Source organism: Schistocerca americana, chromosome 9, assembly GCF_021461395.2.
Source record: "Schistocerca americana isolate TAMUIC-IGC-003095 chromosome 9, iqSchAmer2.1, whole genome shotgun sequence".
Lineage (NCBI taxonomy): Eukaryota > Metazoa > Arthropoda > Insecta > Orthoptera > Acrididae > Schistocerca > Schistocerca americana.
The window spans coordinates 100,546,735-100,574,141 of record NC_060127.1 but is presented as its reverse complement, the minus strand read 5'-3'; the positions used below and the strand labels follow the sequence as shown (position 1 = coordinate 100,574,141).

Genomic DNA, 27,407 nt, shown 5'->3' with positions numbered 1-27,407 from the left:
GGGCCTGCACCATACTTTAACCCTACCATCAGCTCCTACCAACTGAATTTGGGATTCATCTGACCAGGCCACCATTTTCCAGTTGTCTAGGGTCCGACCAATATCTTCAAAAGCCCAGAGAGGTGCTGCAGACAACGTTATGCTATTAGTAAACTCACTCATGCCACCTGTCTGCTGTCACAGCTCATTAATGCCCAATTTCACTGCACTTTCCTAACAGCTACATTCTACGTTCGTTGTACGTCCCACACAGATTTCTGTGGTTATTGCATGGAGGGACAGTTGTCTGTTAGCACTGAAAAGTCTTCACAAAAGCCACTACTCTTGGCCACTAAGTGGAGGCCACTCGCCAATGCATTGTCCGTGGTGAGAGGTAATGCCTGAAATCTGGTATTATTGGCTCACTCTCGATACTGTGAATATTCTCAGAATCTTTAATTACCTAATGATTTCCAAAATGAAATGTTCCATGCATCTAGCTCAAACTATCATTCCGCATCCAAGTCTGTTAATTCCTGCAGCCATTATCATGTCAAAAACCTCTTAACGTGTATCACTTGAGTACAAACCACAGCTCCATTAATGCATTGCACTTTTCTATCTTGTTTAGGTGATACTAGCACCATCTGTATACACGGATATTGCTATCCCATGACTCTTGTCACCTCAGTTTGTTTGTATTGATGAGCACACAAAAACAAAAAGCAGTGCAATTTTCTAGGATGAAAATGTAATTGACACAGATGCAAAATATTCCAGAATTCAACAAGTGAATTTTTCTATTATATGTACTCTTCCAGGGTGGCTGACAACATTTTGTGGTGTAAACTTCATTTGCCTGAATATTGTGAGTTTCTACAAAAGTGGTGTGGGCAACAGATTTCTGATAAGTCAACATTAAGGAAAAATTAATACGATTTTTGTTAACGGTGGGCTCTGAAGAGTGTGCGGCAGTATACAGATGAAAATCAAATGATCGTATGGCGTAGGTGGTCGGGAGACCCCACCTGGGGTAGTTCAGCTGCTGAGTTACAAGTCTTTTCAGTTGCCACAACATTGTGTGACTTACGGTTCGATGACAATAAAATGATGAGGAAGACAATGCAACACCCAGTACCCGAGAGGAGAAAATCTCTGACCTGGCTGGGAATCAAACCCAGGCCCGCTGTATGGCTGTCAGACACACTGAACACTAGGCTTAGGGGGCAGACACTATACAAGTAACCACCACAGGTGGACAGCCATCGACAAAACAAAGGAAGTATGTGGACATTCCACTGGCAAACCCACTGTTGGAATCTCGACAGAGAAAAACCCTCAAAGCCACTACTGATTCTTGTAAAGGACTGGAATGCATGACTCATTCAACAGTAGCTCATTTTGTAAAAGCCAGACAGTCTTCAATTGCTGTGGCCTGGGAGAATTCAAGCAGAGAAGTTCCTGTTATGTATTTGGATGCTGAAGCATACATGCCAAAAGCAGCAACTGCCCTCTGCATATTCTATCCGAATTTAATGCCCTTCACTTGTTTGCTCTGTGCGCTGCAACGTATTTCCGAAGAAGTGTGCAGCAGCCAACCCAAACAAAATAAAATAATTTCATATACCAAGGTGTGTCTGAAAGGTGCACATCGTGCCACTTTCGAGAGAACTGCTGCTGAAACTAGTGTTGCCACCTGGGCCTGTCCTAACGAGATGCAGCACCTGGATTGTAGCTGTCAGTTTTTGTGATGACAATTTTTCGAGCCATTAAATCTGTGACTAATCAATTTCCAAAAGAGTCTACAGTATCACTACAAAAAGCATAAAATGCTTCCACTGAATCTAAATTTGAAAATTCTCTGGCATACATTCACAGCAACTTCGACTTATTTGCCAGCAGTGTAAGAGAATAAGAATTTGTCAGTTGCCTCTGCAGAAATCATTACAAATTGTTAACATCTCAACAAAAATAATCAATTTATGAAAATACAGGGTGAGGCAGTGAAACGGCACGATTTCGATAGTGGTTGTCGGGCGCGGAGGGGGGTTGCGGGAGTGGGGGAAGTGACCTTGGGCGTCTAGAGTGGTGGAAGTTTCAGTAGCCATGGAGCGTTGGTCGAGTGCGCAACGTGCATATGCCGTAAAGGCATATTACAAAAACGCGGATAGTGTGGTTGGTGCTCAACGCGCCTTTCGTCGTGAATTCAACCTGCCGCCACGGGCTCCCGTGCCATCAAGGAAAGCCATTCTCCTTTGGGTTAAAACCTTTGAAGCTACTGCTAGCACAACAAAGAAAAGAGGCGGCAGCACAAAAAACAATCCGGACACCCGAGAACATTAATCGTGTGCGCGAAGCGTTGGGACGAAGTCCGCGAAAATCTGTGAGACGGCACAGCGCAGAACTTGGTCTCAGCAATCGATCAGTAAGACGGATTTTGAAGAGTGACCTTCACTATCATCCATACAAAATTCAGGTAGTGCAAGCCCTTAAACCTAATGACTACAATAACCGTATACGCTTTTGCCAGTCAATGCATAACGTTATTGAACGAAATGAAGAAAGAGTGCATAACTTATGGATGAGTGATGAAGCCCACTTTCATCTTAGTGGGTACGTAAATAAGCAAAACTTCAGATATTGGTCCTCAGATAACCCGCACGAACTTCATGAAAAACCTCTCCATTCTGAAAAAGTAACAGTCTGGTGTGCAATGTCATCTCGTGGAATCGTGGGGCCCTATTTTTTTGAAGATGAAGATGGCAACACAGTGACGGTAAACTCTGGACGTTATGCTGACATGTTGACCATTTTTGGTCTGCCTGGAATTGATCGACATGATCCAGATGCTGAAACACTCTTCCAGCAAGATGGTGCAACAAGCCATACTGCTAATGTCTCAATGGAATTGCTCAGACTTGCATTTCCACGACGTCTAATCAGCAGGAATGGCGATTTCCCCTGGCCTGCCCGTTCACCAGATCTGACGGCACCAGACTTTTTTCTTTGGGGCTACCTCAAGTGCAAAGTCTTCCAGGAAAATCCACCAAGAACAAAAGAAGACCTGAAGGAGCGAATTCGACAGGAAATTAACAACATTCCAGTACAGATGCTACGAAACGTCATGGGACAATTTCATCTCAGGCTTAGACAATGTGTGCAAAACCAAGGACGACACCTCACTGACACCATATTTAAAAAATGATTGTTTTTAAGTTAAATCTTTAATTTCCACTCTTGTACTTGAGATCCATGTTCAACTATTATGATTTTACTTGTAAATAAATCTTTGGTGGTTTTACAAAATCGTGCCGTTTCACTGCCTCACCCTGTATAATGTAATGGGGTACATAAAAAAATCTACTCACCACACAGCAGCACATGTAAAAGACGTATGACGTATACAAGCTTTCAGAGCCAGTGACTCCTCCTTCTGATGGAAGGGTTGAAGAGGAAGGATGATGATGATGATGATGATGATGATGATGATGATGATGATGACTGGTTTGTGGGCTGCTCATCTGTGTGGCCATAAGCACCCGTGCGAAGTCCCAATTTTTTCACAGACCGATATAGCCACTGTCACGAAAGATTATAATGATTATTATGGGGATAAGGAGGAGGAGGACAACACAAATGCCCAGGCAAAGAAAATCCCCAACCCGGCTAGCAATCAAATCTGGGACCCCGTGATCCAGAGGCAGCAATGCTAGCCACCCACAAGCTGCGGACAGGAAGGAAGGAGGTGTGAAGAAAAAGGACTGGTGAGATTTAGGAAAAGGGGTATAGTTCCGAAAAGTCACCAAGAACTCTAGGTCAGAGGAGACTTACAGGACAGCCTGTCCTTCTCATCCCACCCAGTACGTCACCCCTGACCCAGGTTCTGGGTGACTTTTCTGAACTATACCGCTTTTCCTAAATATCACCAGTCCTTTTCCTTCAGCCCTCTTCCGTCCCCTTTAACCCTTGTGTATATTATGCGTTTTATATGTGTGTTCTCCTGCTGCTGCTTGGTGAGTAGATTTTCTGTCTAACCAATTACATTATATTTTTAGGAACTGTTAACACTGTCAAATGTGGGCTAACATTAGAGATGATATTGGGCAAAGAAGAATAAGTTTGATGCTACTTTGGCAAGGTCTCCACGTTACTAGACTTTTACTACCATTTGAAATAGCCTCAGTGGCGCAGATGAAGGCACTCTAATGGACATCTCTTCAGGAATATTTAATATCTTAAAATTTGCAACACTGTCCTGTAATATGCAAGGGTCATTTTCCTCCTGCAAAACATTTCTTTCTGGTTGTCAGAGAATTTGGAGAAGTACCTGGCTGCTCATTGCACTTCAGAATGAGAGGTAAGGTAGAGTAACTTAGTAATTTCAGTGTAGATGGACATTCTAGTAAAGTTATATGATTCAATGCAACTTTATTTTAACAGCACAGTCGCAGATTTTCAAAATAAAAAATTAAGTAATGTAAAACTTACCTTCTTAATGTATTTTTCATGTTTCTGGTATTTTAAGTGCATAGTGTAACTGAGAATTTGATTTCAGTTGGAATTACCGTTTATGTTAAATATTAAACAAAATATTTTCATGATATTACATTTTTTGTACATACTTCTACTATTTTCCTTAAATAAATACCAATGTATTTCACATGTTGGGGGGGGGGGGGGGGGGGGGATGTGGGCTCTACTTACAGTGAACATTGCACAGGACATGTTCACAAACTCTGTAGAACGTTTGGTCAACGCAATGCATTGAGTAAGTCGTCTGTGATGAGACTGATTGTTAAATTTGATAAAAGTGGTTTGTTTGTGGACATTAAACACTTGGGCATGCTTGTGTTAGTTGTTAAGTGTAAAACGTCACTGTCGGGAGTGATAATGTTGCTGTTAGTCTAGTGAACTCTATACAACAAAATTCACAAAAATTAGATATCTGCAGAACCAGCATGCAACAAATGCTGAAGAAAATTTGCACCTTTGGACCTATAAAATTCAACTGATACATGAATGGAATCCAAACAATCGTGTAAAGCACCGAGAATTTGTCCATTAGGTGTTTCCAAAATGAATAATGCACAAAAATTTCATCCAGAAAATAACATTTACTGATGAAGCACACATTCGAGTTGAATAGGTTCGTGAACAAACATAATCGCAGGCTTTGGGGCACAGAAAACATTCAAGTAATTATGGAGATGTCGTTACCTGTAGAAATGACTGTGTAGTGTGGCAGTTGGGCTGATGGTGCAATTGGCCACACGTCTTAAGATGGCACTGCACAGGCATACACAGTGGATGGTGAATGCTACCATAAAATGTTAAAGCTTTTTTGGTCTGATCTCTGACTGAGTGAGTGCTGAAGTAGTTTGGTTTCAAAAAGTTGGGCAGCCTGTCACACCTCAATTACAACAAAGGAGCTGTTATGAGAGGTTCCATGGCTGGGTGTTTCCTCACAGTGGTAATGCTAATTGACCGCTCAGCTCTTCTGAGTCGACACTGTGTGATTTACTTCTGTGGTTGCACTTGAAATTTCATGTGTACACCAACAAATGAGGATCCCTTCCACAGCACAACGGTGAGATGCAGCGTGTAATATCAGAAATAGAGATGCAAGTATGCCAAAACATTATGGAGAACTTGATCAAACAAACGAATGTGTGACTGCAGAGTCATCACGGGCATTTGAGTAGCATCACACTTCACATATAACCACAGGTAGCATACACTGCAGTAATATGTAAATTACTTCATTTCTTCAATTTGTATGTTATTGTGCACTCCAAAGTTGCATTCTTTCTAGAAGACCTGTTAGTTTGGGGTTGACATGATAAGACTGCTCTCTCACAATTATGATGAAGAAACAAATGAATAGAATAAATGGTAAAGTCACTGAAACTGATTCAGCTCAGAGCCAATTTTATTTACTGACCTCAATTTGAAGGCCGAGAGACTCTATTAACCTCTTTCCTTCCTCTGTCCACGGGGCGGGTGTGGGATCATCTCGACGCAGCAAGTATCGCCAGACAATAAATCCAGAACATCCTCTATGTGGGAGATATTCGACGACTTTGTATATACCATCGTATCTGAAACACAACACCATTATAGGTAAGAAAAAAACGATCTCAATAATTAACTGACTATAACACTGAGAGGAAGAAGTGAAGAGGGAGATATCTTCTGTATGTAGTGTGGTCAGAAAGACAACAGGAAGTCACAAATTGGCAACTGTTGTCAACATAGAAAACAACCAGCAGTGATACGATGAAAAGATTCCTCAACTATTGTTTTGACTGTGCAAAGTACAGTTGAGCCGATACCCAAAGTGTCACTTTTGTAAAAATATAAGTTAATGTGGACGAGTAGGAAAACAATCATGCAAAGTCGAATACAGCATTAGTAGGAGCTTTCTGAAACAGCCACGTCCATTAAATATCTAGGCATAAAGAAGCAAAAGGATATGAAATTGGATGAGCACATTACGTTGGTAGTAGTAAAGGCATACGCTCGACGTCGTTTTATTTGAAGAATTTTGGGGAAGTGTAACACATTCATAAAGGAGACAGTGTACAGATTGCTAGTGCAACCCATTCGTGGGTATTGTTCGAGTGTTTGGGATCCTCAGCAGGTCGAATTAAATGAAGACATAAAAGCAATTCAAAGGTATGCTGCTAGATTTGTTACCAGTAGGTTTGATAAGCACGCAAGTATTACGGAGGTGCTTTGTCAACTCAAATGGGAATCCCTGGAAGGAAGACAACGCGCTTTTCACAAGGCACAATTTTGTAAATTTATAGAACTGGCATTTGAAACCAACTACATAATGATTCCACTGTTGCCAATGTACATTTCGCACAAGGACCACGAAGCTAAGACACGAGAAATTAGGGCTTGTACAGATTTTTTCCATCACTATATATGCAAGTGGCACAGGATAGGAATGACTACTAGTAGGTATGCACTGTATCTAGACAGAACAAGTCATCCATGAGGGCAAGAATTGAAATGATGACTCTCTCTGATAGTTACTTTATAAGCAGCTTAAAAGCTAGTTTTTACTCAGGATTTTACTTCTTTCTGTTTACAATTTCATCTTATTTTCTTTTTGCATTTGTATTTCTTTGTAATTTTTATGTATAATACTACTCTTCTGGAGCCAACAATAAATCTGAAGCCTGGGCCATTAACTGTGGCAACCTGATGGGCCACTGGACTGCACCTTTGGAGGGCAGCAGCAGGACACACTCTTGGGGCAATCAATGAATCAATAAGTTAGCTGCAAACCCTCACCACTCACTGCTCAGACTCCAAAACATATCCCACCCTAGACACCATTTTCAATCAGTATACTTTTCGCAAGTAATGCATATGAAATTACACTCTTCAGTTGGAATGTGGACAACACCAACAGAGATCGAGCGACTGTTCCCTGCAAAGTTTTTAGCTGGCTAGCACCTGAGGTACAGTAGTGATCTTGGAGTGTTAATGAATTACACTCCTTAATTGTAACATCATAAGCAGCTTGTGAGACATATACAAATAGTACCTATATGAAGGTTTTGAAACTAAGATGTTATTGATTATGTAGACTTTCTGGCATAATGACTGAGGATGCATTTCTCAGGTACGCAGCCGGATATTGTAGCCATCTCGACACGATATTTCAATGGACCAACTGTCCGTCATCTTCAGGAGAGTATGCTGAAGCAAAATCTCACCGGAACTGAGTTTCTAACAGAATCAGTGGCTCCTTTATAGACCGCGGCTTGCACACCAAGCACACACATGCAGCACCGCCATGAACTAGTAGAAATAGACAAAATTATATGTTGCTAGCAGAACAATAATTAAAAGAATATTCTGGTCGAAATGAAGACTGTTGTTTAATATTGAACAAATTGGATTCAATGTCTTACTTAAAGGGAAACCCTTATTCCCATTAATAATATTATCTTATAATTGAGTCTCAACAGATTCCTCATGAACACAGGAATGATCATTTGCATCTCATTATACAACATCTTGTTTCCCTCATTAAGACAGCATTCTGCCACTGTGGATTACTCTGGCTGGAGCAAACGAATGTGACGATAGTGTTCAGTTCAGGCTGCCAGTGAAATCACCAGAGGATAATCATAAACCTGATGCTTTTCTACCTTTTGTTGTGAGTAGAACCTCGAAAATTTCAAGAATTTTAAGAAGATATGACATCAAAAGTGTATTCATCTCACTTGCTAAGATTAGGGCTGTCCTTGGATCGGTAAAGGATGACTTCAGACTGAGGAAACATGGATAAAACAAAATCTGCTGTCATTGTGGGATGACTTATAAGGCCAAACAATCTGTACTATTCAGAACCAATGTGTAGAACACCATCAGCACACTTCTTTACTCCAGCCAGAGAAATGCGCAGTGGCAGACTCCTGTCTTAGCAAGGGACATAAGATGTTGCAGAATGAGATCCAAATGATCGCACCTTTGTCTCACTACTGTGAATGTGTTCCAAGAGACTCTGTGACATTTGATTATCTGATAATATTATTAACTAGGCTATGGGTTATGGCACAATTCCACTACACACTAGAGTTGGTTTCGATTTGGTAATGGAAGAAAGTGTGTTGGCTCAAAAACATTTCCTTTTGCCTGCTTCATTTATGGAATTTTTAGATTTTGCATTGTCTATACAGAGACAAGTCGCGTGTTTAGGCAACAATGCAAGCAAAAAATTTTTAAACCTCACTGTTCCTCCTCATGATTTTTCCACAAGAGGGCTCCTTTGGAAAGGTTTGTAATTAATCAGTGCAGAGCAGTAGGCTGTTCTTCAAGCACTTGCAAGCACATTTCACTCTTTTACAATTTCACACATCTCCCATATGTAAGTCAGACTCTGTTTTCTGCTACTTTTGTACTGTGAGTTACTGACAACTTTCACACAAAGCACAAGTTCAGACTGGAGGTGGTTAAGGAGGAATATTCTTTGCAAACTAATCATCATAGCATTCACTTTAATAAATTTAGGGAGATATGGAAACCCAATTCCTGATAACTGTTTGAGGTTTCGAATTGCTGACTTCCAGAATGCGAGTGCAGTGTCTCCCAACACTTGGAAGCCTTTACTTCTACATTTTATTTCAATTCATGATTCATTGTTAAGTTTTTTTATACATTCCAGAAAAAACAAGTGAATCAGATGTCAAAGTAATTTTATACTTTCAGATGCCGTCGACAGGTACGTAAATGATTAGAGTTGCAGATCACTCTCTGACAGGCAGGAGGGCCAATGGACTGCATTAGTGTTGTTCGTGTTTAGTGTTGTTATCAGATTGGTAGGTTGTATAAGGGTCAAGAAGAGCATCATATTGTGAGTGATCACTGTGAAAGGCTACAGAGATATCATGTACTTGTGTGAGACAGCATTATCAGCACCTGGTAGAGTCTGAAAGGGGCCTCACTGTAAGTCTCCATTTGGCCAGCTGGTCGAATAATGGAAGATCCAGATGTGTGGGGCATTTAGATGTAGTAGTGGGCCGATGTCAGCCTGCATAAAAGTGTGAGGGCAGGCATAATTGTGATCAAATTTCCGATCGACCATGTCTCACTGCCACAGGGCAGGAATACCGTATTGTGCACCAAGCATACCACACATCGTAAAACCTTCACATCTGCATATGCCCTCTGAGAACAAGTGATTGACTCCCTGCAACATTCTGTATCAACACACACCACTGGCCGGAGATTAACAGCAGCAGCAGGACTAGGGAATTGTCGTCCCAAGCATAAGCACATCAAACGGCTGTGTCTGGTGTCACGACCAGGAAACACGGACCGGTGATCAACAGTGTCACATTGTATACAGCAATGAGTCGTGATTCTGCACTACTCGACAGCATCGTCTGCAAGAATGTTGACGACCTGGAAAATCTCAGATTTCTCCAAGGTTTTTTTGAAAAGCACATCACTGTTATTGCCTGCATTCTGGTTTACTTTAGTTCACAGCTGGTAATGCAATGACTAAAGGAACTCTGATGGTACAAATACTTTACACAAGGGCATACTGTGTTCTCATGTGTTACGTCTCATATGACAGTATCGTGGTGCCATTTTTCAAGAGGACAATGCTCATCCGTATACGACACATGTCTCTATGAACTGTCTCCATGATGTGGATGTGCTACCATAGCTGGCAAGATCCTCTGATCTATCCCCAATAGAAAATGTGTGAGTCCAGCTCGAATTTCAACTACATCCCAGTGCCAATATTCATGATACGGATGACCAGTTATGACAGTTGTGGGCCAGCTTGCCTCAGGAGAAGACACAAAAGCAGCACGACACCCTTTCCAACTGGATCAGAGCGTCCATCTGGGTCACAGGGGGTGTAATGTCATACTAAAAAGTGGTTTCATACTGGCAATTTCTTTATGTATTTCACTTGAGTTTTAATCATCGAAATAAAATCACATACCTTCTCAACCTGTGAAGTTTTATTTCATTTCATCCTCCCATCTGGGTTCTTCACTATTTTTGTCAGACAGTCTATGTTTGGTTTGTGGGGCACTCAACCGTGCGGTCATCAGCGCCCATACAAAGTCCCAATTTCTTTTCCACAGCTCAATTTAGCCACTGTCACGAATGATGATGATGATTATTATTATTATTATTATTATTATTATGAAATGATGTGGACAACACAAACACACAGTCCCTGGACAGAGAAAATCCCCAATCCGGCCGGGAATTGAACCCGGGACCCTGTGATCCAGAGTCAGACAGTCTATGTTCTACCTTATGCCTGTGGTCGCACAGGTATGCGCACAGTGCTATGATACTTCCTTATAACACAGTCCCACTACACACTTAGAATAATCACATTTTGGGGAACACGCAAATTTTTTCTAATGGTTTTGAATTGCTCCCTTTGTTGTTTTGTACATAGCCTTGCTCCCACATTTAATTCCTATTATACTAATCCCAGTCTCTCATAACTATGCCAGTATTCTAGACAATCAGTTACAATTGCGGTTGAAGTTCATGAGATTGTACATCATTAATATCATTTTCATGTCATACATGTCATAGATTTAGTGAAATACTTGTGTTTAACACATATAAAAAAACAACAACAAAATTTGGAGCAAGCCCTACATTCCACCTTTACAGAACCTACAAAATATACTACAATCATCTTTGGTATCCAAAATCTCAGAACTGCCTGCTCTAATATTTATTAGAGGGGATTCTATCCAAAATATGCGTATAAAGTAACCTGAACATAGAAACATGAAATGATGGATCCGTAGAGAACAGAATATCGCAAGTAATTTTATAAGAAAGATGAAGTGTTAGAAGTTATTGGCTTCAATTGATCTTTATACATGCTCCATAGCACAGTACTTAGTGGCAGTTCCAAGGAACTCGAATAAACTACACAAAATAGTAAAATAAATATGTGAAGATATCTTACCGCAAGCCTTCCTCAGGAGCATATATGGAGCGTTTCCTGAACTTGTAGCTTCGAAGTACACGTACTGGTTTCCCCGCTCGCCAGTCGACAGCTTTCCCTCCTTCTTCACTCAGTTCAGTATTACAATTAAGTGCGAGAGCCCTGAAATACACAGTTATAAGTAATGTAAACCAAAGAGGATGCAAAAGTAGCCACTCACTCTATAGTTGAGGCTTTGAGGTTTTGAGTGATAGACAAGCACCTAAACAAAACAGACCTCATAGGTAAACTTTTGGGAAATGTGTTTCTCAGAAATATGCATGCACGGATAGCCTAATGATTAAGGTGACTGTTTGTGAAAGTGGGAAATCCAGGTTCAAATCTTGATCCAGCACGAATTTTCACGTCACCTGTATGTGGTACGTCTATACCTAACACAGATGAAGCCAAATTATTCGCGTTCAGTGACTGTATTTAAAAGTTATTTCGGATGGCTGTCTTTCGTCAATAATGTCTGTTCATACAAACATGCACGCAAAGAAATAGGAACGTTTGGAAAAATCAGAATCACATTTACAGGGTTTTCAAGACGAAGATGAAGACTTACTTGTTGGCGTAATAGCCATCGATGACAGGTGGGTCCACCACTACGGACCGTAAGTGAGGTGTTACCTGTGGTGTCACCGCCAGACACCACACTTGCTAGGTGGTAGCTTTTAAATCGGCCGCGGTCCACTAGTATACGTCGGACCAGCTTGTCGCCACTATCAGTGATAGCAGACCGAGCGCCGCCTCACGACAGGTCTAGAGAGACTTACTAGCACTCGCCCCAGTTGTACAGCCGACGTTGCTAGGAAAGGTTCGCTGAGAATTACGCCCTCATTAGCCGAGACGATAGTTAGCACAGCCTTCAGCTTAGTCAATTGCTACGACCTAGCAAGGCGCCATTTATCCTTTGCTATGTATCTAATGAAGCATGTACAGTAACAAGACCAATGTTCACCAATTGTGGATTAAAGTTAAGTATTCCAGAAGCTACGTACTTTTCTTTATAGCATTCATTACGTGTACTGTTTCAGACCTCACGCCAGCCTGCGTGAGTTTAAGCGCGTGCCTTTCGGTTACCCGTCACTGTGGATTGGCTGTCTTGCCAGTTCACAACATTACCTGCGTTTTGCCTCACATAATTTGTAGTTAGATGGGTACAGAAACCATAATATGACCATCTGAGATCCCCTTTTGCTTTGCCGTATGTATGTACTACGCTTATACTTGTTGCTGACTTCATCTCCATGGACTGAAATTTTGAGTCTCAAAACTTCAGTCTCTCGAATCCACAAAATAAGAGACACAGTTTTTTCATGAAACACTGTAAAATATTAACTGAATATTGCCATAGGAAACACTTCTTCCAACACATTTCTGTTGATAAACATTAACATTCATTACACTGAACAGACTTCCCACTTCAAGGGATGAAGACAGAGTGACTCTTCTGTTGTGCCCTTGACATCTCATCCTTCTATTGTCACAAGCTTAAGCATTCTCCGAAGCATTGGGGACGCACATCCATGGAACAACCACTGAGCCAGCATGTGACAAAATCGCTGTAAAACACCAGTCAAAGCTGCTCCATCTCATAGAAATGTAGCATCCAGCTTTCTGATTTCATGCATACATCAATAAATTTTTGCACAAATGCACATCCATATTTATTACCCACTTAATGAAATTTCTATGTGCAGATAATGATCATCACTTGCCAGAAACTGGTACATGTACAGGTAGAAACTTATCACTATTGTGAAGTGATACGTTAACATAAGACAGGCAGCAGAGTGTGATGAGGAAACATCACCTTCACCTACAGCAATAAGGCTCAGCAGGCAAGCTTCTTCAGGACAGCTGACGATGATAGTGTTTTGGGATACAAAAGGTTCACTGCTGATTCGTTACTCTCCTAAACGTCTAATTGCAAATAATGACAGCTGCTGCGTGCACTGAAACCCAAAAGTGAGACAAGGACAGGGAAGATTTAAAAAGTGTAACTGTGCATCGGGGTAATGGCTGCTCTCATATAGCTGGGAAAACAACCCAAACTGGTGGAGTACTGACCTAGCTCCAAGTGATTTTCACCTTCAGAGTCTGATTGATGAGCACGTGTGTGGGTGCAAGCTTTTGTTACATGAGCAAGATGTGGAGATGTGCAGAAGTGTGTAATGAAACTGGCCAATGATTCCCTATTGAAGACACGATACACAGCACTCATAAGCATAACAATCCAATAAAATCTTTCACACAATAGCCTTTTTTTACATCTGAATGTAAAAAAAAAAAAAAATAAATAAATATAAATAAAAAAAAAAAAAATAAATAAATCGACAAGCTGCAAAGTATTCTTTCACAAGAAAAATATATCAAAGTCACTGGACCAAATGGGTGCTAACTTACGAAAGATTGTTTAACAGTTTTAAAAATGTTAGAAAGCTTTAGGGTAGCTAGCAGCTCTTGGTGTACATGCTCCCCAAGGAGAGGTGTATATTTGTGTCGACCCATAGTGTCTTCCAGATTGGCAACATTACTCAAGGAATGCCACATAAAATATTTCCTAGACCATCACACTTCCTCTTCTGGCCTGAACTCTTCCAATGAGTCTTGCAGGGAATTTGCTTTCTGACACCTCACCCGGTACATGCCGACGGCCATCTGTCTGATGGAGCATAAAAAGTCATTTATCTGGAAGGGCCATCTTTCGCCACTCTGTGGACATCCAGTTGCAGTAATGGTGTGAAAACTCCAGCCTTTGTTGCCAATGAGGAGCAGTCAGCAAGGGTGCACGAACTAGACGCCTCCTGCAGAGACCCATACGCACCAATGTTCGCAGAACGGTCATTGAGGAAATACTCTCGGTAGCCCCTTGGTTCATCTGGGTGATGAGATGCTCAGCAGTTGCACATCTATTTGCCCGTACACACCTCCGCAGTTGTCATTCGTCCCTATTATCTATGGCCCACGGTGAACCGCAGTTGCCTCACGGCCAGTTTCATATAGCACCTTTTTGCAGCGCACGATATGCTTTAATCACTGCGGAATGCAAACAGTTTACAAACATGATTGTTTCAGAAATACTCCCATCCTTGGCCAAATAGCTAGTGATTGTGCCCTTCTGGGCACCAGATAAATTGCTCTGTTTCCACATTATGACAACAACTGCACTGTTTTCCGCATCCCCCCCCCCCCCCCACCAGATATACTTTGTGTGTCATCCGCTGCTAGTGCGGCCACCTGCTGTCTGTGAGTGCTTATTGCATACTGATGTCAAACATACAAGATGGTCGCATTTATGTGACTGGACTGTGTATTTATAACTATTCAGTCTTCTTGACCACAGGTGTTGGTCTCTGCAACCTCGGAGAGAGCAGAAAATAAACTGTCGCAGCATGCAGCATGTGCCGATATAGCTGTCCTTGCAGTGTCATACGTGTCGGCAGTTACACGTAGTAAGTGCGTGCTGACGATGTGTGAGGCCCGGCGGACATCTGTGGTGGCTTCTGTTGTCCCAGCAAAGACTACCAAATTATGGCAGGTGACTCAGTGTCCCAAACTCTGAACCAGAGGATGGACGAATGGATGGCTGTGTCAGGCCTCAGTGACTTGTGGCAACTTAATGCGAGCGCTGAAGTGTGGGAAAGTGGCTGGGCCCAGCAAGTAGCCCTGTGGTGGAGTGAGAATGCAGGGTGTTTTTTTTTTTTTTTTTTTTTTTTTAATGGTTTTAGGGCGCAAAACTGCTACGGTCATTAGCGCCCGAGAATGCAGGGGTGCTAAGAGCCCGAGCAGTCAGGCAAACCATTGACAGTGTTGGCTCTACTACGTCATCGGCACGTTGTCGTCTAATGGCATAGTCCAATACGAGGCAGGCTGGCCCCATTGGGAGGTGGAGGATAGAGGGTGGACAAATACTGCTGTCAGGTAGCTGATTAAACAGAAGAAGTAGCCCTGCCACATTATTCCATCACATGGAAGTTGGAAGATTCTCGAAGGATGGTCAGCATCTGAGGACTGTCACTTCCATGAGGAAGCAGGTAGGAGCATGAAAGCAGCTCACAGCCACGGGTGCTGTGTTGGCAGGGGTCACGTGCTGCAGGGGCGTTGTCAGGGATGCAGCACAAGGTTAAAGGCACCATTTAATTCATTACAATACAGAATGTAGATGGCATTACCCTAGTTCGTGCAGTTGCACTGAAAATGCCAATCATTTGCATATCCAAACATGTAGTACACTCTGTGCCAATTTGACATTTGTTGCATGCTGTCTTCATTGTGTTGCAATTTCAGTGGCTGGCAGAGTATATAAGTACTCCTCCAGCCGTAGCAGTAGCACACATGAAAGCATTCTTTGTAATAGTATTTTCTGTGGATACAGATAACTTGAAAATGGTCATAAATATGAATGGAAATTGGTTGTTAAGGTACAGCTGTGTAGACATCCAATAAAGTTTCTCGAATAGAAACTACTTTGATTGTACAAGCTCTTACAGGACCACGAGGGAATAGGTAATAAAAGAAAGCCACACATGAAAATTTTAAATTGCAGAGAATTGTCTCACAAGCAGCAAAAGTGACATGTAAGAAAAGTAAGACTTACTTGTTAGTATGTGTGAACGTCTGATCACACGTCTGCCTATTAGTCGTACGCCTGTTGCCGGAGAGGTCCCGACCGCCGGCACCCGTGTACCAAAACCAGTCTCCGAAGTCCTCGTCGTCTTCGTAGCCTCCGCTCAGCACGATGCTGAAGGCACCAATGTCCTCGCGTCCGTGCATTCCGCCCACAGGTGGCCTATGAACTCCTGCTTCAGATGCCTTCAGTGCAGTTAGTGACAGAATTAGTAAAAATAACACCACAACTGTTTGAAAAATAATTCCAATATACACAGAAATTATCACTACAGTTGCAAATAAATGTCACAGGCTCTGATAGTGAGGAAACCAGTGTCACGATGTGACACGCGAGTGTCAGTGTCCACATCCAGTAAGTGTGTGAATATAAGGATCGATTATGTAGTTTTAAGGAACTGAACTACTATAGTTATCATTCCCTACACACTGAGTATGTTGTAAGTGTGGGACAAAACTATTTGACTTTAAACCAAAAACAAAACTGAGGTACAATAAAACTGACACGTCCAAAAATTGAGAGCACTCAACTGTTTGAAAAACAAAAAGGCAATATATGATGAAAAACTGACAAAGTTACAGAACTACATCAAACACTGTCTTCAACTAAAATAATCAATTTCTGAAAATGTAGTATGATTGGATGGATAAAATATCTACTCACCCAGTAGTGGCAGGAGGAAACTCACAGAAGTTACGGAAATGTGCAAGCTTTCGGGGCCAGTAGCTCCTTCTTCAGACACAAGGGTTGAAGAGGAAGGAAGAGGGATAAAAGAAAAAAGGGAAATGGAGACAGAGTTCTGGGTGATTTTTCTGCAACTGAGTCAGGAGAGACTTACGATATGAGATGAGAAGGAAGGACTGATTGTTGGGGAACTGCATTGGATGAGATTTGAGAACCTCAGAGCTTAAAAGTGGAAGATAAGGGTAATAAGCACGACAGAGATTACTGAAAAAACATCGAGCAAGAGTTAAGAAAAGCGGAAAGCTAATTGCATTATACGTGATAGACAGGGGAAATAGGGTGGCTGATGCAAAATACACATCAGAAACTGAAGACATAGAAAACTAAAGGGAGTGAAGAAAAGGAATAGCTGCTGAAAAGAAATAAATGTACGTTTAGTCCAGGTGGATGACAATGACCAACGACATGCTGTGATGCCAGTTCCTACCTGCAGAGTTCTGGGAAACTGGTGTCAGGGTGGGGGACAGGGGGTAAGGGGTATGGATACAGGAGGGGAGGTGGGGGGGGGGACTGAGGGGGGGGGGGGGGGGGAAATCCCAACGGCATATTTGGTGAAACAGACACTGACGTCATGACTGTCACGTTGTAGAGCATGCTCTGCAAAAGGATACTGTGTGGTGCCTGTATAGATCATCCACCTTTGCCCGTACATCCTAACCGACAATTGGTGGTAGTCACACCAATGTGGAAAGCTGAATAGTGTTGACAAAACAAGTGGTACACAACATGTCGTTTCACAGGTGGCTCTCCCTTTGATAGTATATGTTTTGCCAGTTACAGGGCTGGTATAGGTGGGGGTAGGATGGTGCATAGCGCAAGTCTTACAGCAGGGATGGTCAAAGGGGAAGGAGCCACAGGGTAGGGAAATGGGTGGAGAAGAAGCAAAAGGTGTGACCAGTATACCGCGGAGATTGGGGAGTCACAAAAAGCTTTTCTAGGTGCGGTGAGCAAAATGTCAGACAGAATGGACCCCATTTCACGGCATGATTTTAGGAAGTCATGTTCTTTTCAAAGTAGCTGTTTAGTACATTCAAGACCAGGATAATACTAAGTTATAAGTGGTGTACTATGAAGTTTTTTTTTTTTGGAGGGGTCAGCAGTTCTAGTATAAGAAGTGATGAGCAGGAAATACACTTTTGAACTAGGCTGGTGGGGTAATTACACCCAGTGAAGGCTGACGTGAGAGTGGTGGTGTATTCCTCTAAAGAGTATACATCTGAAGAACTACGTTTGCCTTGAATGCCAAGGCTGTACAGTAAGGGAACATTTGATAAAGAAAGGATGGCAACTGTCAAAAAGTAAGTATTGTTGTTTGTTAGTATGTTTACTGTAAACGAAAGTATGCAGCTGTCACTCAGTGAGGATGTGGTCAACATCAGGTAAAGTGACATGAGATTCAGAACAGGACCACACGGATTCTAATTGGAAGAATGTATTTAGATATTCCAAAAATGTTAACAGGTCAGCCTCACCATGATTCCACATGGCAAATATGTCATCAATGTATCTACAACAAACCAGTGGGTGAAAGATTATGGATTCCAGGGAAACCGTTCCAAATGACTCATGAAATATTTGCCATAGGAAGGAGTTATTCTAGTTCTCACGGTTGACCCCTGATGTTTTTGTAAGTTTGCTGCTCAAAGATAAAAAAGTTGTTCATAAGTATAAAGTTGATTAGGGTGAGCAGGAAGGATGTCGTAGGTTTGGAATCAGGTGGGTGCTGGTTGAGGTAATGTTGAGCAGCGGACAGACGTTGTACATGGGCAACATTGGTACAGAGTGAGGTGCCATCAATATTGACAACCGAGGTGTGTAATGGGAGTGCAACGGGCACATATTTCAGATGAGTTAGGAAGTGGTAGGTGTCTTTAATATAGGAGGAGAGTCCTTGTAGTACAGGTTGCACGTGTTGATCAACTAAGGTAGATATACATTCAGTGGGTGCTCTGAAGTCGGCTTCTATGGAACGTCAAAGGTGATTGGGTTTGTGGATGTTAGAAAGAAGGTAAAAGGTGGAAGTGCGTGGTTTGAATGGGGTACGAAGTTCTGTGAACTGCGGTGTTAGCTCTTTTAAAGGGTCTGAGATTTTAAGGAGGGACTGTATGTTAGTTTGTATCACAATGATGGTAACTCTACGTGTGGGAAACACATCAACTGTGCAAGTGCAGGGTGTGGACACATGGTGATGTATGGAGGTTTGGGCCTGTCTGGGAGTTGTGCTCAGATAGCTGAAGTGGTTTAGGTGACAGCTCATGTAAAGCAAAAAAGCTAAGTTCAAGTCCTGTTCTAGCAAAAAATTTCCATATTTCGCTAATAAATTGTGAAGATGAAGCCTAATTGTATTCACAATTGTAGACACATTGTTCTCTTTAAAATAAGTTATGAGATGAACACAAACAAAAGTAAACTAACAGTAACAAAATTTAGTCACATTAAGTTAGGTGATTCTGAGGGAATTATTGGATTGGTGCACAAGTTAGTAGCATTTTTCCATATGATTAATAAATACAACAGATAGACATAACAGAGACTTTAGTCATCATAATATATTCTCTCCTTCACTATTTACAACAGTCCGCCAATGCTGGGAAACTTTTCAATTCCGCAACCGGAGAAATCACATGGTTTAAGAGCACAGAATTCATGAAGCCACATTTGGAGTGCATTTTCAATCGGAGAGGAAGCTCCTTGAAGGTTATTCGACAGAGAGCAGAAAAGGTGAGAACTTCTGAAGGCGTAAGGTCAGATGAATAGACGGGTGTGGGATGATTTCCCAACCAGACTATATAATATTTTTTGCCAGTCTGTCAGAATGTGGGGAAGTGTTTTCATGGAGTGGCATCAATGGGATAGTATCACTTCCTACAGTGTTCCTGGCCATTGTTCTTCGGCTGCATCTGTGAGACATCTCAGTCATTGAAAATAAATGTCACCAGTGATTGTTACACCTGAGGGAAGCAATTCATAGTACACCACACCGTCACTGTTCTACTAGATGCATAACATTTCCTTTTGTGGATGTGCACGGGTCTTTGTACGGGGAGTTGCTGCTTTGTTTGGACTTAACCATTCCTTTCTTTTCCTTACGTTAGCGTAAAGACAATATTTCTCGTCACCAGTAACAATGCAGGGTAGGAATGTATGGTGGTGTCCATGAGAAGATTGCTGACGAGCAAGCAGAGATGCACACATATAGCCATCCATGGCATAGAGCATGTGGTACCCATACGCCGGAGTTCTGAACGTTTCCCATTGTATATCGAAGTCACACAATGGTGGAATTATCACAGTTCATCACATTTGAGGGTTCTCGAGCACATTTACAAGTATCATTGTGGGCTAATGTGTTTAAATAACCTTCATCAAACCCTGAATGTGGAGACTCACTAATGTCAAAACGATCCTCCTAAAGGTCTTGCCGAATGTGGAGAATCGCTAATGTCAAAACAATTCTCCTTAAAATGAGAAAACAATTTTCTTGCCTTGCTCTTCCCAATAGCATTATCTCTATACACAGTGCATATGTTTCTGGCTGCCTCTGCTCCTGTCTCCCCTCTACTGAACTGCAACAGAAGAATAAGTTGGAAATGTTTTGATTTCTCCACTTGGCACTCAATTTTATAGTATCCACAGCTCCACTCACTATCTCAAATAGCAAAAGTGAATACAAATAAAAATGACAATCAACAAATAAACCCATAGCAACTGGAATACTAATATGCGAAAGAAAAATGCTACCACCTTGTGCACCAACCTAATATATTAGGAAATGAGACACGGAAATAGTAGATGAGTTTTGCAACTTTGGCAGCAAAGCATCTGATTATGGCCACAGTAAAGAGTAATCAAAATGCAGACTGGCAACTGCATCAGAAGTATTTCTGAAAAATAGGAATTTGCTAATACTGAACACAAATTTCAGTGCTAGAAAGAAGTTTTTTAAATGTGTTTGTCTGAAATGTAGCCGTGTACGAAAGTGAAACATGAATGATTCACAGTTCAGACACGAAGAGGACTGACGATTTTTAAATTTAATGCTACAATAGAACACAGAAAACAGATGAGCAGATTTTATAACTAATTAGGAGAGACTGAATGAAACTGAGGAAATAGAAATTTATGGCACAACCTGGCTAAAAGAAGAAATCGGTTGAAAGGACACATCCAGAGGCATCAAGGAACTGCCAGTTTGGTAACAGGGGGAATTGTGTGGAGTAAAAATTGTAGAGGGAGACTATGGCTTAAGTACAGCAAGTAGGTTAAAATGGATGTAGGCATTAGCAGTTATGCAGAGATGAAGAGGCTTTCACAAAAAAAGATTAGTGTATATCAGACCAATGTTAGACTGAAGACAACACCAACAACAACAACAACAACAACAACAACAACAAAAATAAAGAATAAAATAGATTACTACTACAAAGAGCTTTAACATATGCTGTACTAACCTGTATCCGGAATCTCCACGTTGTTCCTACTTCCACCCCTGGTATAGGTCCAAAGTGGCTAGACGGCACTACTGTACACATTTTTGTCCTCGAGGCATTCGCCATGCTCCGCCTAATGGTGTGGACTCTCTTAACTTGAGGAAAGATATCCGACTTCTTTGGAGATGGGCTTGTCACCTTATGAGAGACACTCATCGCCTTAGAAGAGGTGCTCGTCTTCACCTTAGGAGAGGTGCCCTTCACTTTAGGAGAAGTGCTCGTCTTCACCTTAGGAGAGGTGCCCTTCACTTTAGGAGAAGTGCGCGTCTTCACCTTAGGAGAGGTGCTGATCGCCTCAGGAGAAGTGCTCGTCACTTCACTAGAGATATTCGTCACTGAGGGCTTGCGTCCCCTCTTCTTGCTGACTTTCGGCTCTTCACCAGCTTTGAGAATCTCATTTGCGATGGCGTTGCAGTTGTGACAAAACCTATCCAAATATCATCTTATTCTATTATAAGAAATAAAATGGAACATGTCATGAAACAGTTAGGACATCAGTGCAATCAAATGACAATCAGTCAGTCAGATAATGTTACTTAAGATTTAAAACAATCGTTACCAATGTATCAGTTCAGACATTTATCACTCTAGAGGACAAAGCAGTCACCTTGTTTGGATTTGAGTCTCTAACCTGCTGATGGCATTCCACACATCAATCAAAATAACTATATGACCGACACTTCAGTAACTCAAGCAGTAGGGCAAGCTGTATCTTAATTGCAGTTCACTATCTGCCTCCATATGCTTGCTGTGTAATCCGTTTTGCAAGGCCACAGTTCAGTCTCGTTGGATGTGGTATGTTGTATGAGGAGAGAAGAGGACAGCATCCTCACTTACATATTTACATGTGCACACCTTACTGAAAGTGCCAGGGGATAGAATGCACGACCGTAGAACATTCCACTCTTGTGTTCCATCCACAAAATGGTGAAAGGGAAGAATGTAACAATACGAGAGAAGGAAAGTTGCTACTCTCCATACAGCAGAGATGCTGAGTAGTGATAGGCACAATAAAAAGATTCACACACTGTTTGAAAGAGAAGAATGACAGTCTTCAAGCCTCTATATAATTGAGAAATCTCACATTTTGCTGACACGGTCGTGAGCTACAAGACGGAGTAAGTAATAAGCATGCTCATGTTGTCAACCGAGTGCATGAAAACGGTGTTTTTACACATTTTCTATGAACACTTTTTTTCTAATAAACTGCAAGTTTGAAAGTATACACTTACAATGAAAATAAAATGAAGAAGTTAATACTACAATTCTATTAACATTAATTTATAAAAGAATTTGTATGTGTGAGAGAGGAAAGGGGAGTTTGTGTATTCTATGAGCATCATTTTTACACTTTTAAGTATTTTTGAAAAATCGTGATATGGCACAATAGCTGCATGTCACTTTATTAAGACAACCAGTTTCCCTGAAACAATGGGCTCATGCATTAAAAAACAACACTGACTCCAGAACAGGCATCCAGTCATGATCATTTCTATCCAGATCAACTTTACACATTATCTGCATCAAATCTGTAAAACCAGTAAAGCACTCAATTTATATATTAGACAGTATATTAACAGGGTAAAACAAAAGGCCAGACTCAGTCTCTATAAATTGGGTACTTTCCCATGTTCTATCAATTTGATGCAGTTAATGGCCATTTTCCCTTTCTTCAACTGAGGACGGCCTGTTGTTCAACTCATAATTTATTTTAAAAAATCCTATTAGTTCTGAAGAAGGATTTGTCTGAAAGCTGGCAATATTCTGTCTTGTTTACATGCGTAAAAACAACAACAACAACAACAACAACACCTCAACGACATGGCAAGATGTTATCTTTACTCCTTGCATATATCCTTTGCCTTTATGGCAGCTTGATCTCTGCTGGGAATATTCTCAACAAGGTGTCTGAATGTCAGTGGAGGAATGGCAGCCCAACCTACTTCAAGAACCGAAACCGGAGAAGATAGTGATGCTGCACGTTCGGGCCTGGAATGAAGTCGATGTTCTGACTACTCCCAAAGGTGTTCCTTGGCTTCAAGTTGGGACTCCGGACAGGAATGTTATTTTCCTAATAGATGCTAATTTGTACTACAGCAGAACCTCGATAAACTGTCACTTTTGGGACCGGGCAGTGGTCGGAATGCTAAAAAGGTTAGATAATCACAGTGGAATGAAACAAATCATTTATAATGTTATGTGGTATATTAAAGTTAAAAAAGATACATTTCTAATAAAGAGAAAAAGAAAACACAAAATTTTAGACACTGAAAACCGGTTTTAAAAAGTGTAAAATGGTTTTTGCTTCTATTTATTAAACCTCGACTTTGCAGCTGCATCACGGTATTCTTTCCCCACAATATGTGCATACCTGTAGTGGGCTGGCTGTTTTCCAAATATTTGAGGCAGTCTCGAATGCTGCCTTTGCTGCGGAGTGGCTGATCTTTCTGTCGTGTGCCTTTTCATTCATCACTTCACTCTCTTGGTCAACACTACACTGCTGCAAACAAAGATTGATGATCTGATACCCTTCAAATTCTTCGTTGGTGACAGCACTAACATTACCTCCTCCTAAGCATTCCTTTGCATCAGCAGGCTCAATATTACTCCAAAGTGTTTGCAAATCAGTCAGTAAATCTTCATTGGCTCATTACTTTCTGGAAGTTCGTGCTCTTGGTTTAGGCTAGGACAAAACTTTTTGCGTGGGTTTTGTAGAGCGTTTTTTTCTCTCTGTGGGTTTTGTAGAGTGGTTTTTTTTTTTTTTTTTTTTCAACTTATTCCTAAGCTTGAGCAACTGTGTAAATTGCATCTTTTACGTTGAGGCTCTTCATTGTCTCACAAAAATCACAACACTCTTCATTTTCTCTAACAAAGCACTGATATATTTCCTCCTGTAATATCACTTTAATAAGCCAGTAACACCCTTGCCCATTGGTTGGATTACTGAAGTCACATGGAGTGGGGTGGGGCAGGGCAGGATGGGAGGGGGATATCTAAAAACATAGTTTTTACGTCACCTTGTTGAAGTTCCGATTCAGAGCGGTAGCTTGAGGTACTGTCTAACAATGCAATAGCACAGAGTCTTAGATTTATTTGATCAAGTATTTTTTTAACAATGGGAAGAAATGCACCACAAAACAATTCTTTAAACAAACAGACCATTCATCAAAGGAATTTTTTAACCTTTGTTATAAACAGGAAGTGCTGACATACTTATTCTTTTGAAGGAAAGTGACTCATAGCTTTGGACCTTTTGTGACAGGAGTAAAATCGGCCAATGACACTGGTACGCTTTTCAATGCAGCGTGGAGACGGACAGTCAGACACGTGGTTGGATATTGATGTGTCAGTTAACTGAAGGTCAGATAATCGAGGTTCTATTGTACAGTGTACTGTCACATGCTGATACAATTAATTACTGAATCTAAACTGTTGCTCAACTATAGGCAGTACACAGTGCTGTATAATGCTTACACATTTAGCATTTTCTTGAGCACAACAAGAGGACCACACTAACCACGAAAACCACTCCCATACCATAGTACCATCACCTGCATACTTCACTGTAGACACTACACATGATGGCCATTAATGTTCTCCAGGCACTCACCAAACCCAAATTCTTCCATCGGGTTGGCACAGGGGATAGTGTGAGTCATCACTCTAAATCGTTCATTTCCTGTCATCCACTATCGGCATAATTGTTTTGACCACTTCCGGCATCGCTTAGCACTCGCTACACAAATGTGCGGCTTATGAGGAGCTTCTCAAACACTGTATCCCATACTTTTTAAACAGTGTATGCACAGTTACTGTGCTAGCTGGTCTGTGGTAGCACTTTTGGAGCTCACAAGTTATTCCCTACATTGACTTCATGTGATCTTTTAGAACCATCCTCATCACTGCTCGACAGTCCCTGTCTGCCACTCTGAAAATTTTGTTCACGGCTGTCAATCGGCAGCTGTGAAGCATATTGTATAAATAGAAATAATCAGTCATCAGCTGTACAATTTTTTATTAAATTAACTTCTTGACTAGTTTCAGCAAATCAATTTGCAAAATGAATCTTTAGAAGAGATAGAAATTTATAATCATTCCCGTCTCAGCTCCAAAGATCTGACGAATGACCAGCTCTCACTTACAAACAGGTTGTTTCTTGATTGTATTTCCTCTCTTTTCAAATGATTTTTAACCTGCCTATTTGCTTAACCAATGGTTTACATCACACAGTAAAAATAATCATTTGTGTTGATTCAAATGACTTGTGACTTCCTTATTTGCTTAGTACCTTTTATTGCAGGTTAAGAATGACCATTTGCATCTGTTGTTTACTCACATTTTTCCTCAACTTTGTTATCTAGTCAAGATGTCATAGTGCTTTTTAATGTAATTTATTTTTTATATGTTTTAACTGTGATGGCTAGCCAGAGTTGCGGGCCACCAATTTGTATAGCAGTCTGTGTGCCTACTACATTTTTCTACGTTACGCTGTTATCTGGTTAATGTTTTAAGTTATTAACATAGATGTGCTGTGCCACAGCTAGCACTTACAAGAGTTATAGGCAGAGGCCCTACACAGAAAGATAACTTGTACATACACACTAAGACCTCACACTCGCCATCGAGTCGGATGTCTCAGCTGGGATGTGCCCACTTACTTGCCTTGCTGAAAACTCACATCCAGCGGCCGGCCTCTATGTCACGATACTGGAAAGTTCAACACAGCATCACTTCTCCAGCAGCCCTCAGCACCATCAACAGCTGATTATTAAATTAACCTGACCATTGAACCCATTCTTCAGCCCTTTTTACAATCTATATCATTTTCATGTAAAAATTTATACAGTTCCTTAGAATGTCATGTAAGGTCTTAATGGTGTTTCATTTTTTTAAGATTGAGGTTCAGTTTCATTTGACTTATGTAATAGATGTGAGTCCCCTCATTATGCTTATCTTCATAAGTTTTTAGGCTCAGTAGCACTTCTTGCTTCTTATATAAGTGAAACCTTTTATAGTCAAACTACCAGCCTGCTGGTGCTAATCATCATATGCATTGTGGTTTTTCAATATTTTAATTATGAAGCAAAATTTTTTTTGTCGCCACATCTTCGCATTTTTTACGTTACTTTTTAACTGCTTGACACCACTGTGTAAAAATTTTAATGAACATACGTTTCTAATTTGTTTATTACTGTACGATTATTGTTATTAATCTGCTGTTAATTGTGATCCAACCTTGGTAATCACTAAGTTATTACTCTATGTCCATTTTTGTAGGACACTATTCTCCAGAGTTTGATTGACTGCTTTTTGATGTAAGCTTAAATGTATGATGATCTGAGGATGCCAAATTAATTTGCCGAAACTAGTCAAGAAGTCAAACTGCCCACATGAGAGGGGAGTTGCAAGTGGGGGGTGGGGGGGGTGGGGCGGGGGTGGGGGGGGGGGTGGGAGGGGGGGGGGGGAGAAGAAGAATAAAAGAGCAGGTAGGGTGAGGACCTGGCTCGACCACCATGCCCAGCCAACTGCAGCCCAATTTGGGCACAGGAGGCAACAGTGTGTGCTGCCAACCCCTCAACGGGCCAATAAGGTTAAACAGTCCTCCCTTAAAGAGACTGGTAAAACCTCGTTTCACAAATGAAACATCAAATTGCTTCAGCCACTGAGGCATCGTCTCCTAACACCAAGGGTAGCGAGTCAGGGAGATTAAGAGTCTGCCACAGGGTGGCTTGGTTGGGACAGTCCAGTAAAATGTGGACCACTACCAAATGGGTGTCACAACGACAACACTATGGGGGAGATGACCATGAGTCAGCCAAGTACAGCCAATGCCAAAACACCAAAGGATGACAGAGTCATTGCGAGAGGCCGGCATGAAGGACCTCCACAGGTTAATAGTCTCCTTTACCACCCGTAGTTTGTTTGGTGAAGTCAGAGTGAACCACTCCATATTCCAGGCACCTAAAACTTGATAGTGTCATACCAATTGCAGTCCTGTTTCTGGAATGCCAATCTCAAGTCAGTTTACAAGTAGCACGTCTGGCCAGGCAATCAGTGAGTTCAT

The 27,407-nt window shown here is 41.3% G+C and overlaps 1 protein-coding gene across 1 annotated transcript in view; it reads right to left on the bottom strand.

Moving 5' to 3' along the window:
* Window positions 1-27,407, bottom strand: part of LOC124551202 (E3 ubiquitin-protein ligase UHRF1-like) — a 149,548-nt gene that overhangs the window by 27,847 nt on the left and 94,294 nt on the right. The window contains exons 7-10 of the mRNA XM_047126193.1: window positions 21,305-21,770; window positions 16,080-16,294; window positions 11,456-11,596; window positions 5,921-6,077 (exon numbers count right to left, since the gene is read on the bottom strand). Of these exons, the coding sequence (XP_046982149.1) occupies window positions 5,921-6,077; window positions 11,456-11,596; window positions 16,080-16,294; window positions 21,305-21,770 (979 nt within the window). The remainder of the gene's footprint in view (window positions 1-5,920; window positions 6,078-11,455; window positions 11,597-16,079; window positions 16,295-21,304; window positions 21,771-27,407) is intronic.